This window comes from Panthera onca, chromosome B2 (assembly GCF_046562875.1).
Source record: "Panthera onca isolate mPanOnc1 chromosome B2, mPanOnc1 haplotype 2, whole genome shotgun sequence".
In the NCBI taxonomy this organism is placed as follows: Eukaryota; Metazoa; Chordata; class Mammalia; order Carnivora; family Felidae; genus Panthera; species Panthera onca.
In genome coordinates this window covers 125,013,442-125,032,227 of record NC_138343.1, presented here as the reverse complement: position 1 = coordinate 125,032,227, position 18,786 = coordinate 125,013,442, and the positions used below count along the sequence as shown (strand labels likewise).

Sequence of the window (18,786 nt, the reverse complement as noted above, 5' to 3'; positions counted from 1 at the left end):
CACCTCCATCAATCACACAAAATTGAAACCGTAAGAACGACCTCCAAGTGCAACTTTAAAATGTCTTATGACTCACATCACGATTCCTCCTTCATTGAAGACATCACAGCACTGGCATCAACCCTCACTTGAAGAAATCAACCGATCCAAAGACCATTCCCACTTGTGATATCCTACAACCAAACTGAACAATAGAAAACTGTACAGTCGTTTCTGCTAAGGAGAGACCATTTCCATTGAAATGTTCTCCCCTGTTTCCATAATTTTATATAGTTTGTTCATTTATATTATAACTGGTTTCTTTATTTAAAAAGGAGGCTTTCCACAGTTTGGAGGACTTACCAAGGTTCACCTCTAACTTTCCTGCCACAGACCAGGATCGCTGAGCCAGACAACTTCCGTGTACATTCCTCAGGGCCTTGTTTGTCTCTTTTGCTTGAGGTTCCTGGGCTCTGCTGGAGAGATGAATCATGCATTGGGTCCAAAATATTATTTAATTACAGCTTCCAAAAATAACAAAAAACTTTTTTTTATTTTTTCCTAAGAAAATAATATTTTATTCATTTATATATTGAACTTTCTGATCAGATCTGCACTACAAAAAATTCTTGGTGATATAGTGTTCTCTATCTTATGTCAACTTTATCTTGTAATATCTTCTCATAAACATTACTTGTTGATTAAAGGGAAAACAATATAGAATGATCAACAGATAAAATACCAGTAAGTCTAAGTCCATGACAAAAACTGTCACCATGGTCTTCTGCTTATGGCCAAGATGGAATAGCAGATAACAGATTTACTCTCTTGCCTAAACAACTAAAAACAAATGGACGAAATATATGAAGAAACAGGTTTCAAGATATAGGACATCAGCTGAAAAACACTGATAACGGAATGAGAATCAAATAAGGTGAATCCTTGATTGCCTGAGCTTATGGCCTTAAGGAATTTCCAAGTTACACCACAGAAAAGAAACCCAGGAATTCAATGCAAACGTCCTGCATTGAGGAGATAAAGCTCAGAGTCATGGGAAAACAAGGTGGCAGAGTTTACAGGGCAGAGTATTAGAGATTGCTGCTGGGAAAGAATCACCCAAAAGGACTAGAACTAACAACACTTGATGCTCGCCCAGGACTGGGAATAGTGCCTGTACCCACTAACCAGACTGAAAAACCTCATAACTCACACACCTTTTGGTAAAGCATCTCGCTTCGGTAATCTGGAGTATTTAACCCTAGACTAAACACTGCACTAGGACTGCTGAGCACATCTTAAAAGCAAGTCGTGAAAGAATCAAACTTTTTCCAAGTAACTTACCCGCATCCAAGAACAATGCCCAAGAATATTTTTACTAATATAAAAATATCCAACACTGAACAAGGAATAAATCTATAATGTCCAGCATCTGATAAAAGATTACGAGGCATCCAAAAAGCAAAATACAGCCTTTAATGAGAAGGGAAGTCAATCAATTGAAAACAACCAAGTATTAAACTTAGCAGACAAGGACATTGGAACAGTTATAAGGGTTTTCCGTATGATCAAACATTACGTACAGAGATGGGTGACATAGAAAAGACCTAAATCAAAATTCTAGTGATAATAACTTTAAAGTGATGATATGAAAAATATATTGGATGGAATTAAAAGTAGATTAGAAAAAAGAGAATAGAGAAGATGTTTCACAACAGCGTGAATATAATTACCACCATTGAACTGTATGCTTAAGAATAGTTACGATGGTAAATTTTATGTGATTCTTTTTCACCACAATAAAAAATTGTTTTGAAAAGTTGATTAGAAATTTCAGAAAAAAAAGTAGTGTGTTTGAAGACATAGCAATAGAAACTATCCAAAATGAAGCAGAGAAAGAGAAAACAATTAAAATAAGAGTATCAGTGAGGGGTGCCTGGGGGGCTCAGTCAGTTGAGCATCTGATTCATGATTTGGATTTGGGTCATGATACCAGGGTTCATGGACTGGGCCCCAGGTCAAGCTCCACACTCAGTGTGGAGCTTGCTTGGGATTCTCTCTCTCTCTCTCTCTCTCTCTCTCTCTCTCTCCCTCTGCCCCTCTCCCCAGTTCATGCTCTCTCTCTCTCTCTCTCTCTCTCACTGTCTCTAAAATTTTAAAAAATGAAAAAAAAAAAACAACCAGGATCAGTGAGCTTTGAACAATGTGAAGATGCCATATCTATCTATATATGTAATAGGAGTCTCTGGAAGAGAGGTTGACAGAAAGAAATTTGAAGAAATAATGGCCAGTAACTTTCCAAAGTAAATGAAAACTGTGTTTCTGTATACCTAAGCTCAATCAATCCAAGGCACCAGATATAGGAAGAAAGAATACACCAAGGCACATTATAATTGAATTTTTCTAAACTAGTGATAGAGAGAAAATTTTAAAGCAATTAAAAAACAGAGAAAAACACATTAAGTGCAGAGAAACACAGATAAGGATGACAGCAGATTTCTCATAGGAAGTGATGCAAATGAGAAGGCAATGAAGCAACATCTTTAATCTAGTGACAGAAAAAAAAAAAAAAAAACAGAAAACCTGTCAACCTAGAATTTTATACTAAGTAAAATATCTTTTAAGAACTAAGGTGAGGGACACCTGGGTGGCTTAGTCAGTTGAGCATCCGACTTTGGCTCAGGTCATGATCTCATGGTTCATGAGTTTGAGCCCTGCATCAGGCTCTGTGCTGACAGCTGGGAGCCTGGAACCTGCTCCAGATTCTGTGGTCTCCCTCTCTCTCTGCCCTTCCCCCACTCATACTTTCTCTCTCTCTCTCTCTCTCTCTCTCTCAAGAATAAATGAACATTAAAATAATTTAAAAAAAAAGAACTAAAGTGAAATAAAGACTTCCAGCTGTACAAAAGTTGAAAAAAATTCATCACCAACAGACCTGCTATATAAGAAATGTTAAAAGAAAAAAAGTTAGAAATGTTAAAAGAGGTTTTTCAGGCAAACACATGAGGACAAAAGGGGAAAAGGAAGAATTGGAACAAATAGAAAACAAACGGCAAGTGGATCAATAATCACATTAAACGTTAATTGTCAAACCATCCCAGTTGAAAGGTAAAGATTGTCAAATAAGATTTGTTTTTTTTAAATGTAAGATCTGACTATATGCTACATATAAGCACTCCATAGAAAAGGATAGAAAAAGGGGCACCTGAATGGCTCAGTCAGTTAAGCACTGACTCTTGATTTCAGCTCAAGTCCTGATCTCACAGTTTGTGTGTTCAAGCCCTGTATCGGGCTCCATGCTGGCAGTGCAGAGTCTGCTTGGGATTCTCTGCCTCCCTCTGTCTCTGCTCCTCTCCTGCTCACTCTCTAGCTCTTGTTCAAAATAAATAAATAAATATATATATATATATAAAAGAAAAGGATAGAAAAAGATGTACCATGCTAACCCTAATTAAAAGACAGTTGGAGGGATTATGTCAGTATTGGACACAATAGATTTCAAAACAGAGTACTATAAGTATTTTTTAAAGGTTATTTCATAAAGATAAAGGGGTTAATCCATCAAGAAGGCATTAAAAAATGTTCATGTAACCAATAAAATACATGAAGCAAAAACTGATAGAACTACAGAAGTGGACCAATCCATAATAGTTGATTTCAATATTCTTCTCTCAATAGTTGATAGAAAAAATAGACCAAAAATCTGTAAAGTCGTAGAAGAATTAACAACATAATCAATAGATTTAATTGGCATTTATAGAACACTCCAACGAACAAAAGCAGAACATGCCTTCTTTTTAAGTGCACATGAAACATTTACCAAGATAGACCATATTCTGGGCTATAAAAAAGTGTCTCAATAAATTGAAAAGATTTAAGTTACACAAAGGATGATCTCTGACTATAATATAATTACCAGAAGTTAATGACTGAAATATTTCTATAAAATTTCAAATATTTGGAAGCTAAATGACACACTTCTAAATAACACATGGAACAAATAATCAACAAGGAAATTAGGCAGGATTAAAAGCTGAGTAAAAATGAAAAGAAACTATTCCCAAATTCGTGGGATGTGTTTAAAACAGTACTTAGGGGAAATTTATAGCATTAGAAAGTGAAATCCAAGTAACAAAGGGCGAAACAATAAATCAAATCAGAAAGCAATGAAATAGAAACGAAAACCCAGTAGAGAAAATCAATGAAACAAAAAGCTAGTTCTTTGAGAAGATCAATAAAATTAGTGAAACTCTAGCCAGACTAATCAGGAAAATAATGAAAGGAGTCACAAATTACCAATATCCACAAAGAGAGATAATAATAGCCTGGAATCTACAGATATTGAAAGAATAATAAAGTAATATTATGAAAAACTTTATGCCAATAAACTTGACAACTTAGATAAAATGGAAAAAAATCCTTGAAATACACAAACTTCAGAAGAAATAGGTAACGTGAATAACGTGAAGAAATAGGTAACGTTATATCTCTCAGAGAAATTGAATTCGGAGCTAAAAACTTTCCCACAGAGAAAACTGGGCCCGGATATTTTTGCTGGTAAAATTTACCAAACATCTAAGAAAGAAACAGTACCAATCACACACAAAATATTGGAGAAGGTCAGTGAAAAAGGAACACTTCCCAACTCACTCAAATGAAGCAAGCGTTATACTGCACTAACACAACACAAAGACTACAAGACAAGAAGACTAGAGAGCAATACTTCTCATGACATAGATGTAAAATTACTAAATAAGGATTTCAACAAATGGAATTCAAAACTATATTAAAAGGCCATCATGACCAAGGGAGAGGGAGCTATCCCACAAATGTAACAATAGTGTATCATTCAAAAATCAATTCATGTAACTCACCATATCAACAGAACAAAAAGAAAAAAAAAAACGCATGATAATCTAAATAAAGGCAGAAAAAGCATTTAACAAGATCCAACACCCCTTCCTGATAAAAATTCACAGCAAGGGAACTTTATCAAACTAACAAAGGGAAAAAGGACATCTATGAAAAGCCTACAGCTAACTTCATTCTTAATGATGAAAAACAGATGCTTTTTTTCCCCTCAGATCAGAAATGGGACAAGTGTGGACCCTTCCCACTTTTAACCATCATTCTAGCCAAAGACGAAAAGACAAAACAAATAAACGAAAGATCTCCAAATTGAAGAGGAAGAAGTAAAAGCCTATTTCGAGATGAAATGACTGTCTGTGTGGAAAATCCTACAGAATCGACTAAAAAGCTACAAACCAGACTAAATAGAACAAGAGGATTCAGCATAAAAGATCCATATACAAAACTCAGTTGAAGTTCTTCTACTAGTAATAAACAATCAGAAATTTTAAAAAGCAATACCACTAACAACAGCATCAAAATGTGAAACTGGGATAAGCCTAACAAAAGATGTGAGAAACCTATACAATGAAAACCACAAAACATTGCCGTGAGATGTAATAGATCTCCTACATACTTGAAGTGATAAGACCATGTTCCTGGGTTGGAAAACTCAGTGTTGCTAAGGTGCCAACTCTCCTCAAATTGATTTATAGATTCAGTGCAATCCCTATCAAAATCCCAGCAGGCATTCTCATAGGAATTGACAAGTTTATTTCAAAGTTCAAATACAAAATTTAAAAGAAATTCAAAGGAGCTGAAACAGCCAAAACAAATTTGAAAAAAAAAAAGCACAAAGCTAGAGGACTCTGATAACCAGATTTCAAGACCCAGTATAAAGCTACAGTAATCAAAATGTTATGTGGTTAGCATAAAGATTGACAAATACATTAATGGAGCAGAATAGAGAGTCCAGAAACAGACCTACAGATACATGGAAAACTGATTTTCAACATAGGTGCAAAGGAGACAAGGTAATCTTTTCAACCAATATGCTGAAATGGATATCCATATGCAAAAATATGGACTTCTATCTATACATCTTACCAATATAATAATTAACTCAAATGAAATCATAGATCTAAATGTAAATCTTACAACTATGCAAATTTTAGAAGAAAATATAGAGCAATATCTTTGTGACCTTAGGTTAGGCCAGATTTCTTAGATATAACCCCAAAAGTAAAATATTTTTTTTAAATAGTTCAGATATTCTGTTCTTGGAAAGACACTAAGAGAATAAGAAGAGAAGCCACAGACTGGGCAAAATATTTACAAATAATATATCTGAAAAAACAGATGCGTTCAGATTATATAAAGAACATCCAGGGACGCCTGGGTGGCTCAGTTGGTTAAGCGCCGGACTTGGGCTCAGGTCATGATCTCATGGCTCGTGAATTCAAGCCCCACGTCGGGCTCTGTGCCGACAGCTCGGAGCCTGGAGCCTGCTTTGGATTCTGTGTCTCCCTCTTTCTCTGCCCTTCTCCCACTCATGCTCTGACTCTCTCTCAAAAGTAAATAAACATTAAAAAAATTTTTAGAAAAAGAACATCCATAACAACCCACTTAAAAAATGATGTAAAATGGTAAGACTATTTTGAAAAATAGCTTGGCAGTTTCTTAAAAATGCGGTTGTTCTACAACTAGATATTTACTCAAAGGAAAAGAAAGCGTATGTGCACACAAAGTCTTGTATGTGAACATGCACAGCAATGTATTTGTAATAGCAAAAGCCTAGAAAACACTCCTTTATTCATATAGAGGTGAACGGGTACATAATTTGTGGAATACCCATATAATGGGAGACACATCGAAAATAAATGAACTCTTGGCATACACAACAATATGGTTGTTTCTTAAAATAATTATGTTGAGTGAAAGAAGACAGAGAAGAAAGAATACATGCTATATTCCTTTTATGTAAATTTTTAGAAGACATTGATTAATCTATAATCATCTATATCATCTATAATAGTCTAATTATTACCAGGAGTCATGGGGAATTTCAGGAAGTGATAGATATTTCATTATCTTGATTGTGGATCTGTTCATCGATTCATATGTATGTCAAAACTCACAATTTTTATGCTTTAGTTATGTGCAGTTATGCAGTTATGTATGCTAATTATACCTCAATATAGCTGCTAATAAAAATCTTACAAGCTGATGTTTCCCATTGGACAAAATTTATTTTAAGTCACCATCGAAAAATTTCACAAGGTTTGTGTTTCTTCTTTTCTGTGTTTACAACCCTGGGAGTTAATCTGGGAGATCAATCTCCACAAATTCTATCTGCTGAAGACCACACATTAGCAAATCTGTTGCCCAAGATGGACAACCACTGGCTTAATTAGGGCTTGATATATGAGCTATGGAATCAACACGGTAAACTGACCGCGATTCTTTCCCAGAGGCAGCCTCCGTTCAAGTTCGTACTTTTGCCAAGCCACTCCTGCTTCGTCGATGCCATATCATCATTACCCAAATTCTTGCACACATCTGACAAAATGGCACTATTTCATCGATGACAAATTGGAATCCCAGTGATTGCTTTGGGGTGAACTCTAGATATCTCTCCAAATTGTCCATTTTAGAGTCATCTTAAAGCAAATGGGCAGTCAAACCCCTGTTAAATGTACTGTCTTTTTTTTTTATTGCTATAGAGAAGCTTCTAAACAAAATTCCAATCCTCTAATAACTTTAATTACAAGGAAAGAGCCAAAAGCCCATAGCTTATTAAAGACTGTTTTTTGATCCAGTGGCAAAGACCTACCTTGCCTCAAGGCTATAGCAGCCACTGCCAAATTTATGGTGGCTTCCGCTGGCACAGTTTCAGGGTCTTCCTTGGAGCTAATGTTATACAATTCGGCACTTAACTGAAAACACACATTTGCAGCAAGCTGGCTTACATCCTAGAAGATACTCTTGCTTACTTCTTGTTGGTTTGAAACCCTCTCTGGAGCTTCATGGGTGAAATTTGGAACCAGCGCCTGCACTCAGAAGGCAGAAAGAGACTAAAGAGAGAGGCAACTTACTCCGGGCTGGTAGGTAGCAGATTTAAAAAGAAAAAAAAAGAAAAAAAAAGGTACGTACGAGGCTTATCTTGGGAGGCAAGATGGGTGGAGCCCCACGTTTGTCCACCAAATCTTAAATGTTTATAAAGAAGCTTTAGCTGGGTTCAGTCACATATACCCTGCAGACAATCTCAGCACCACATCACTGTCTCAAGGCTGTTGTCCTTAGAGCACCTCTGGGAGAGAGAAAGGCAAGCAGAACCCACATTCCAGGAAGGGTGGGTAGGAGGGGACCTGATTGCCCAGTCCAGCTCAGGGGTCCACAGAGGGTCACTTCCTATCAATGACCTCTCCCAACGCTCCTTTATAAATTACTGGCCACCTTATACCTTGCTAATTCCCTTCTCAGAAAAAGAAATGCACACAATGGGGGCTACCTAATCTATGACACATCCTTAAAATTAGATATCAAAAATCTTGGGCAAGATTGAAATTTAGGGGAAGAAGCCTAAGTTGCATGAGTTTACCCTGAAATAAGATTTTTAAAGGCCTGATTTGATTAGGTTATTCTGAATCGGCAAAATTAAATTTTGCATTAGCTGGTATAAATTAACATTTATGAAATTCATAACACATATTTGATGATGAAAAAAGTTTAAGCTGTATTTTATGCACAATTATGTCATAGATTGATATGTTTGTGTCCACTAAAATCGCATCCTTTCCTGCTAGGAGGAACCAGACTCCTGGATTTTCTCATTTGGACAGGAATGGAGTGAATCCTACAAGCTCCTAGATAAGGATCTCAGGCTAGAATTTAAAATAATCCCACTGCAAGAATAAAGGAGGTTAATGAACAAGCTGGTTGAAGGCTCTGGGACAGAAATGGGAATCTAACCCAGATTCACACCCAAGTTTGTTTGAATCCAAACCCATGTTCTCCCTCTTACAGAAGAGGTAGCCCAGGGTTTGAAATCCAATTCACCAGCTTGGTTGGTGGCATCATGGCCCCTTATGTAAACGAGGAGATTACAGTGATCTTGAAATATGAGCCAGCATCTGTAAACACCTGACCTTAGCAAGGGTTTAACACACTTTATTTAAGATTATAACCATCTAGCAGGATGCCAGGTGACGTGGAAAACCTAAGGGACCAACCAAAAAAATAGAAAGAGGATTTCATACCTAAATGATCAGTTTTCTGACCACCAATGAATAATTGTATTCAAATTGTCAGGAAAGAGGAGGCAGGATTTTTGAACTGGCTATACATGACTAGGTGGAAGTCAGAGGGAGTCAGAGGAATATTTATACTTGCTTTCTCAGCTCCTGTCTACAGTGTTATTCGTCACATAAATCTTGCAGGTGCTTTGTTCAGACGAGTTCTAAATGCCAGCAGAGCTAATGGCCCCACCTTCTGGAGACTATTACTTCACCTACCTCTGTTGGGAGACAAACTAATAGAACTTCCCATTAAAAGTATTTTTGGATACTAAATTTACTCACTTTCTTCTGTAGTCTAACTCAATCTCTTTCTATATTCACCAGTGTTCAATGATTTCAGTTTAATTTATTCTTGTGTTTTACCTTGATTCATGCTTTCAGGCCACTCCATTTACCATCCAGCTTTCCCTGACCCCCCTCAAAAACAAAAACAGAACAACCCTCCCAAAAAACCTTTTTGAGAGTATGTTTCTAAGTAACAGCCCTGCCCGTATGTTATAGCCTCTAAGATTATAAAATCAATAAAAATATTTTTCTTTTGAGACAGATTTCATCATTGCAGCCATGAAAGAAACATAAGATGATTTTTAGTGTTGATTTTTTTGAAGATGAAGACGCCTAGGGAAAGGTCTGTTTGTTGGAAGATGAGTCACATTTGGCAAAGGTTTAAATGAAACAACGAATTTGATAAATCTGTCCAAGTTTTAAGAATATTCAGACACCTTTCTTCTCAAGAAAATCCCCATGGATCTCTTCAAGAACAAAAGCTTCTCTACAATGGCTTCAAATGATTCAGACATAACTTCCTGCATATGCCACCGAAGGGATTTCTTTACTTTTAGTAAGACCATTAACTGGCTTGCCAAATTCTTCAGCATAACAAAATTATAGGCCGTTTCTCTCTTGGGCATGCTGAAATGGTGAAAATTGCCCAGAGAAAATTGAAACCCTGATAATTGATTTTCTTGCTGTTTTCAAAAGACCCAAACCCTTCTACGATTAAATTGAAACTTTTCAGGAAGAACACAATTGAGACCATAGGGAATACCACTATATTCTTAGAAGAGTTCCACAACTAAAACCTACACAGGACATTTCTTCAGACACAGATTTAGAATTAAATTATTTTTCTAAAATAGGATTCTTCTCTTTGGGCTTATGCAGAATCAGCTAACGTAATTGCGTTGTTCACCTCATCCTTGGAATCTGGGAGCCAAGAATTTGAAATGAAAAACAAAACAGGTAAATATTGGCTGTGAAAGAAATGCTTTAAATTATAAACTTGATGTTGAAAAATAAAGCTTTCTCGTCAGGAGTGAACTACTTCAGATAGAGACGTTGTTGACAAAATGACTGAAACGTGAGACCTTTAGTTTCCCCATAAAATACATTTCCAAGAGATTCAATAATGTTGGATTATGTGATGTATATATTTCCAAATCAAGACGCTTTGTGGTTGTCCACAAAACACAGATTGGGTTGTGCAATACCATTGTTAGTTGATACGTGAAAAACATGTTCAACAGTTGAAAGAAACTTTATACGTATGTGGAAGTTCTTAGCCTACAAACACTTGGTTACCTTTTCCAGGATAACTGTGTTCCACAAGAATATTTGGGCTATTAGAAAAGTTATTTGAGGGCCGCCTGGGTGGTTCAGTCAGTTTAGTGTCTGACTCTTGATTTTGACTCAGGTCATAATCTCACGGTTCATGAGATGGAGCCCCGCGTCGGGCTCTGTGCTAAGGGCACAGAGCCTGCTTGGGATTCCCTCTCTCCCTCTCTCTGCCCCTCCCCTGCTCATGCTCTCTCTCTCAAAATACATAAACATTTTTCTTTTTAAGAAAAGTTATTTGAATCATTATTTCTTGAACACGATACACCAATACTTAAAACCTCAACTAACATTAATGCCCTTTATTCCTAAAGCCCTAGATCAGAAGAAGGGGTTCATGAAGAGGCTTATAAGGTTATCGCCTTCAGATTCTGGCCAGCCCCTCCCCTGGAACACCGATGTTCCATCGTAGAGTGGATATTTGTTCTTTTTGCCTACAGCATCCTTTCCCCATTCGGGTGGTAGGTAAGAGTATCTCAATTTTCGTCTGAGCGAACAAAGTCATCCCCACTCCTTCTGAGTAGGACTAGTCCTTCCACTTTACTTTGGATGTGAGGCCTAAGCCAACTTGCTCATTTTACCACATACTCCCCACCCGCCCACAACCACAGTGATTAGTTGAAGGATGAGATGGGCCCAGTAACCCACGGGGGGCCAGAGATAGAATGTGTGTACATCTCTAGAATTATGAAGCTACAGGAAGTGATTCCCCCTCTGCAGAAGTTAAGAGTAGAAGAATATGGATCTGAATCTCCTGTGGGCCACAGAGTAGAACCTAGAAATGGACGCTCATGGTACCATCTGAGCACAGAATCAAGCAATCCCTAAAATTAGCTCCATTTCATCAAAAGAAACATTAAATGCTAGATCAGTTCCCTCTTCAAATATCCGCAATAAAAAAATATCCTAATTGGTATGTGAGCCTCTCCACTATTCAAGAAGCAACATGTTCATTTTATATCTTAATTAAATCATTGTTAGAAGCAAGTTTTCAAAGGGAACTTTCATTAATCTGAGAGAAAACAAACAACCTCAAAGCATAAATAGCTATGTATGTAATTTATAAATTACATATATAACAATCAATTTCATAGCTAAGTTGCAATGTGTTAAATTCAAGTGTTTATATTTTTTATTATTATTTTTTAACGTTTATTTATTTTTTTGAGACAGAGAGAGACAGAGCATGAACAGGGGAGGGTCAGAGAGAGGGAGACACAGAATCCGAAACAGGCTCCAGGCTCTGAGCTGTCAGTACAGAGCCCGACACGGGGCTGGAACTCACGAGCTATGAGATCATGGCCCGAGCTGAAGTCAGACACTCAACCGACTGAGCCACCCAGGCGCCCCTATATTTTTTAAAAAAGGAACTGTAATGAACTACATTGAAAATAGCCAATAGGATCAATAATAAGGGTGGATTAGGAACATGGTTCCCATGCTATGGTTTTCACAAGAACATCATGAAAACACAAATTCCAATTCTGGCCAAAAATTTTACTGAGTTATTTTACTCAGCTTTACATGCTATAATCATCTCTCCTCATTCTGTAGCTCTAAGACATGTTCCCATTTGATAGTTCATTTGAGCAAACATTTACAGCTGGAGGATGATATCTCCTCAGTCACCTCAAGAAGAATGGAGACGCAAAAGACAATCTTTTGCTTATAGAATACTTTAGAAACTATCTTGGGTGGCAAGTCTCCATCCCGGCCAATTCTTTATTTTCATTAGTATCTTAGGTATAGTTTCCTCAGAATGGACCCTATGGAATCAATCTTCTACACAAAAGATCATTCTGTAGTCACTCCAAGTTACAAATTCTTCAGTGCGTTTTCTTCTTTTGAAAGTGTAGGACAGATTTCAGACACCAGGTCCGGGTTTCTCACTCTTTCGCAAGGGGTGGGGGGGGGGGGGGGGGACCAAAAAAACAAAACCATGACCCTCTGACCACAAAATACTACCTTATTTTTCCTTCAGTCTCTTGAAGTATTCAGATGAATGTCGGAATCATATTGGCATTTATTAATCATTTTAAATGGTGTTCTTTCCACATGCACAATCTTGGTATAGAAACCAGCCTTCGAATTCTTTGCCAGCTGGGATTTTAACATTCCGGCAAAATGGGAACAGACAAGAGCAACATTCCGATAGAGTTTTATTGTAATGTTTTCAAAACTGAGTGCATTTTAGCCCTTTCAATTTATGTGTGTGTGTGTGTGTGTGTGTGTGTGTGTGTGTAAAGGGTTTTATTTATTTATTTATTTATTTATTTATTTATTTTCACGTTTATTTTTCAAGGAGATAGAGATGGAGCGTGAGCGGGGGAGGGGCAGAGAGAGAGAGGGAGGCACAGAATCCAAAGCAGGCTCCAGACTCTGAGCTGTCAGCAAAGAGCCTGATGCGGGGGCTCAGACTCACGATTCATGAGATCATGACCTGAGTCAGGTCAGACGCTTAACCAATTGAGCCACACAGGCACCCCTAATGGGTGTCATTTAGATCTTAATGAAATAATGTCTACCAAGCCTTCTGAATAGGAAGATGACCACATGAACAATAAAAAGAAAATTCTACGTATCAGGTCAGTTTATCCAGAAGTTAATGATGTGTTCTACAAATCATTCTTAGAGTATAATTCCAACCAATATCAGATTTAGAACAATGCCCTACCAAACCCAGAAGTTCAGGATGAAAACTTGGGTAGGAGGCATAAAGGGGAACAATTTTTTTCTGCTCATTTTAAGGTTCATAAGTGCTATTTGAAGAAGTATATATTGATTTCTACTTATCTCTTTTCTTTTTTTTTTTAATTTTTTTTAACGTTTTATTTATTTTTGAGACAGGGAGAGACAGAGCATGAACAGGGGAGGGTCAGAGAGAGGGGGACACAGAATCCGAAACAGGCTCCAGGCTCCTAGCTGTCAGCACAGAGCCCGACACGGGGCTCGAACTCACGGACCATGAGATCATGACCCGAGCCAAAGTCGGCCGCTTAACCGACTGAGCCACCCAGGCGCCCCTACTTATCTCTTTTCTTAATAAACTTTGCTTTCCTGTCAGATTAGTTCATCAAAAAGCAACATACACATATTATCTTAACTCCTCACTGAAAAGCCTTTGCAAAAGTTTAATACTATCCTTTCAGTGTCTGTCAATGGTCAATACCTAAAAATGGTCATTCATAGACCTTTTTGCATCTTCTGTAAAAAATAATATTTCAAGGTAATGCTCACTCTGTTATCCACTGCTCCTCTGTATGGATCCATGCAAGAAATTCCTCCTAGAACAGAATTCCTGCCTGTTATACAGTGTTAGGAATACTGTTTGTTTGTTTGTTTTCTGACTGTATACATATATTTCCTTTATAACATCTAAAGAGAATTCTAGAACCTATCAGGTTTCCTTTTTGGTTTTGTCTACCAGGAAACTAAAAAATACATATATTGCTAAATTTAAGTTAAATTCTATTTATATACTGTATTGCTGATACAATGTTAGATTTCTGTAGCAGTAAATTTATTTTTATTAAAATTCTGGCCATTCTTTTACTCTTCATATTAACTGCTTTGCCTTATGTCTGGGAAATATCTTCATAGTATGAAATTTCCAAATTTCATTTGTAAGTAAGGGTAAAATAACATATTTTAAATATATGTTACCTTCTTAATTCATATACGGTTGAATTAAAGTTGAAAGAAAGTTATGTATAAGAACGTTCTGGTACTAAAGCCAAAAGCATTGTGGAAATGGAGAGTAGTGTGGAAGTTTATAAACTATAAAGCAAAGGCTTAAGCTTTTTTCCTAAAGACAGATGAGGAAATATATCTAAGTGGCAGTTAATAGTAAATGAGGTAACCTGAAATGAAATGCTACATGTCTTTTGATTTTGGTACTCTCAATTTTGCTTTTATACATTCCTTGTTTTATATTGTACACAGACTGCCGTCAGGGGGAAAAAAAGTGGTTTCCCTCGGTCTCTGAGACAAGATCAGCCCTTTCACATACATGGAACTGTGAGGGAGGAAAGGGGCACTCTATTCATCCAGCCATGCGTTCATTCTTCCAACAAATATTTACTAAGTACTCACTATGTACTAGGCGCTGCATTTTCAACCCTATTCTTATGGAACTTACAACCGTATGGAGACAGACATTTAAACAGAACAAAAATGTCAGATAAATATATCATTACAATATGGTAAGTGCTATGCAGAATTCGAAAACAAAACAGAAGAACACAGGGAAGGGGATTTATATCAGGGGATCAGGGAAAGCAACTCAGAAAAATGACACTCATACTGGGCTCTGAAAGAACAATATGAGTTGGCCAAGTCAAGGAGGGCACGAGGGAGAATATTCCTAGCAGAGGAAAAAGCGGGCGGAAAGGCCAGAGGCAAGAAAGAGGCTGGCACATTTGAGGAAGTGAAAGACCAGTATGGCTCAGGTTAAAGAGTGAGGGAAGAGTGCAGAAGCATGGTATAGACATGAACACCTGTTTCAGCCACCAGGTCAGGCAAATCAAGCCAACAAGGCGGCAGAGAGCAATAGATATGACGGGCTGATGGCTCTTAGACTCTCATTATTAAATGACTTAGGTAGAAATTAACATATGTGTATATGGTAATAAGTTTTAATACAGTGAGTTTTCTTAAAGAGACAAGAGTACATGACTGCTTGCTGCTAATTGAGGCCAAGATGTTGTCTCATCAGTCAACAAATATTTATCGTACTGGGGCTGGGTATCCAAAGGCGGATAGGATAAACACCTTTCCCGCCCTCACACAGCCTGCAGCCTGGGGAAGATAAAGACAAGCAAGCAGACACTTGGGACTTTCTCAGACAGCAGCAGTGGTGGGGTGGCCATTCCTCGGAGGAAGGATGACAGAAAAGCAATGGGAACAGCGCCCACAGTTCTGTGGGTGTAGCAGTTGTGAAGGCTAGACAGGAGCCCAAATCCAGAAGGAAATATTCCCCACCCGAGGGACACGGATGGACAAGGGAGAGGGGCTGTTCTGATGACACCACGTCCGTTTTGCCAGGAGCAAATCTCTCCCAGTTCTTGGTGACCCAACTATGCTGCATTTTATTGCCCTCATGAAATGAAGGTACTACTGACTTGGAGAATCATTCAGCTTAGAGTTTGAGTTTTTTAAGAAAACGGTTTTTGGGTGTTTTTGTTGTTGTTGTTTTACTACAGTATAAAATATTTGACAATTAAATGTCAGATGATTTGACTCTGCGTGTTTGCATTTGAGGGAAATGGTGGTTATAAGCAGGCATAAAAATTAACACCCCTTGAAGAATGAGGAAGTGACTCTTACAGTTAGTAAATTGTTTCGGTCTCTGACCACAGAAGCAGAGGCTAGCAACAAATTTGATTTACAAAGTAAATATAATTTCTACAGTTGGGCTCAGCCTGTTGTTTCCTTAGAGGATATATATTTTAGTTTGCACTGTGCAAAAACACAGATTAGCATTTTTCAGAACATGAGGAATCAAAGATAGTATCATAAAAGCACAGAAAAAAAAAAAAAAAAGGAACTCATTTTATCTTCCAGTCACGGATGATGTTCCCAATCAAAACTGGCATGTGACTAATAGGCAGATATCATATTTGTGGGCTCTGCTCTCATCCACATATTATTCCATGTATGTTTCTTTGCAGTAGCAGAAAACAAGATTCCAGCACTGGTTCATCTGTGTGATTGAGAATATGAATATGCCAGAATTTTCTCGATGTCATGTGATCGAGAACAACAGTCTCTTAATATTTCTTGACTCTGGAAAGTATTGGCAAACATTTGAATGCAACTCAGGATTTTTTTTTCAAAATAGGCCTTAATCTTAAAAAATATTCTCTATTCAAATTAAAATAATTTTAATAGACCTTCATTTCCAGAAACGATAATATACAAAGCAAGGCATTTTGTGAACTGTGGTCCTAACCTAATCACGGTGCAAAAGTAAATATGTACTAAGTATACTAGTCGAACAGAGACTACTCTCTGTCCCTTGAGCTTCAAAGGAAGCTGGACAAACTTTGGGCAGGGGTTTCCAAAACCAAAGTGAAGCTAAGCACTAAGGCTGCATGTTTAACATTTGGCGCTAGGATATGGTGATCAAAGATGGACATCATAAGTTAATATCAGTGTCCCAGAGAGCTTTTCAAACTCAAAAGTGGCGTTGTAAGAGTTAAATACACAATAATCTGAAAGGAACCCATCTGTATGGAGATGACAGTAAACAAGGCAGGGCAGCTGGCGGAAGGGGGACTTTGATTCACTTTCTCTGCTCAAAGCTCCTGAGGATTTATTTTGGTTTGCGGGACCCTTTCAAAACCCTGGAGGCACTGGCCTGGACGCGGGGTGCGTCCTGACGAGAACAATCCGTGGGCTGTCCCCTCCTGAAAACTAGAGTGGACCGATTTTGAGAAATAGAGACTGAATCAGTCAGAAGTGAGGGATGGGAGCAGATGTGAAAGGAAGCCCTGAAGTAGACTACAGCCTCTGCAAACTGAAGAGGAAACAGAAATTATGAGTAAGCAGCGGAAGTTAGTCAGTAAGTCTAGAGAGGAAAACGGAGCAGATGTGCAGAGAGAAGATGCTGAGAGACAAACTATGTGCCTCGTGATTCTTGGTGACTTTCTCATTCATCCCCGGCTCAAGTCTATATGTGTCCTAATTGTTATATAAGTAAGTTTAAAAGTCAACAAATGCTTTTTCTTGGGGTCACTATAATAAATCTCCAGAGGTACCTTGCAAACAAAGAAGTACTAAGCATACACTAATCCAAATCTCCACTTTGTCTTCTGCTGACCAGAAACATCAACACTGAGAAAATGATTTCCTGTGTCTTTAAGTGAAGAAAATTCATAGTCACTGACCCGTCTTTTCTTACTGAAAAGACGATTGAAATTCCTCCTGATCCCTCATAGAAATCCTGGCTTAGTATTTGAAAATGAGGGAAGGTCCAGAGGAGATAAAGGGATTTAGGGAAACGGACATCCAAAAAAGTGATTGCCCCAAGAGTCTCTGTCCTAGGACGCTCACTATTCAGTAAGCCAATGTTTATGGAGTATTCAGCAGGGGGAAAAATTGACCAAAATTCCTGCCCCATGGAACACACAGACTAGAAGAGAAAATGTAGAATAAGCAAAGTAAATAAGTAAGGTATACTGTGGGTTAGATGAATTCTAAAGAATGAAGCAAAGCAAATGATGGAAATACAAAGCTGGGGGTGGGGGCATTGATATTTCAGAGAGGTGACAAGGAGACACTTGCTAGTAAGGTAACTTTTGTATGAAGAAATGGAGAAAGGTAAGGATCTCTCCTTAGAGACATCTGGGAAAACAAGTTTTAAGACAGAGTAGACAGCAAGTGTGGAAACCCTGGCACAGACAGTGTTGGAGTGCTGGTAGAAAAGCAAGGCGGGCAGTATGGCTAGAGTGGAGTAAATGAGGGAGAGAAGTGCATGAGGTCACGGAGTCCCAGGGGACCTGGTTGCACAGGTTTTATAGGCCATCGTACAGGCTTTGGCTTTGAACTTTGAGAGGATGGGAAACCCCTGGACAATTTTAGGCATAACAGTAATGTGTTATGAAAGTAGATGGAAGGGGGCAAGGGCAGAAGCAGGTAGACCAGTAAGAGATTCCCTTAATGATTCAGGGGACAAATAATGGTGGTTGGAGCAGGACAATGACAATGAAGATAATGAGAAGTGGTTGAATTCTGAAAACTGAACTGATAGGACTTGGTGTTTGGATCACATGTGAGAAAGAAAAAAAAGAGGGGAGTCATTCTTGACTCCAAACGTTTGGTCCAAGTAACTAGAAGAATGGAGTTGCCATTTTCTATGATGGAGGGGAAACTTCTTTGGAGGGAAATATTCAGGGATACATTTTGGACATTTCAGAATCTTTATGTCCATTAAATATGCCCAAGTGGAGATGTCAATAAGCAGTTGGATATATAAATCTGGAGTTCAAAGGAGTGGTATGGGTTGAAGCACTTAGATGGAGTCAGTATAGACAGAAAAGAAAAGAGGTCC

General features: G+C 37.9%; 1 protein-coding gene across 2 annotated transcripts in view; it reads right to left on the bottom strand.

Annotated features, from left to right (window-relative positions):
- Positions 1 to 323: 323 nt before the first annotated feature.
- The window catches only part of HECA (HECA ribonucleoprotein granule regulator), a 195,770-nt gene continuing 177,307 nt past the window's right edge, over positions 324 to 18,786 (bottom strand). Inside the window, exon 4 of one of the 2 annotated variants that reach the window (XM_078447385.2) lies at positions 324 to 455. In XM_078447385.2, the coding sequence (XP_078303511.1) occupies positions 339 to 455 (117 nt within the window). In that variant the 3' untranslated portion in view covers positions 324 to 338. The remainder of the gene's footprint in view (positions 456 to 18,786) is intronic. The other variant, XM_078447383.2, reaches the window with a different exon arrangement.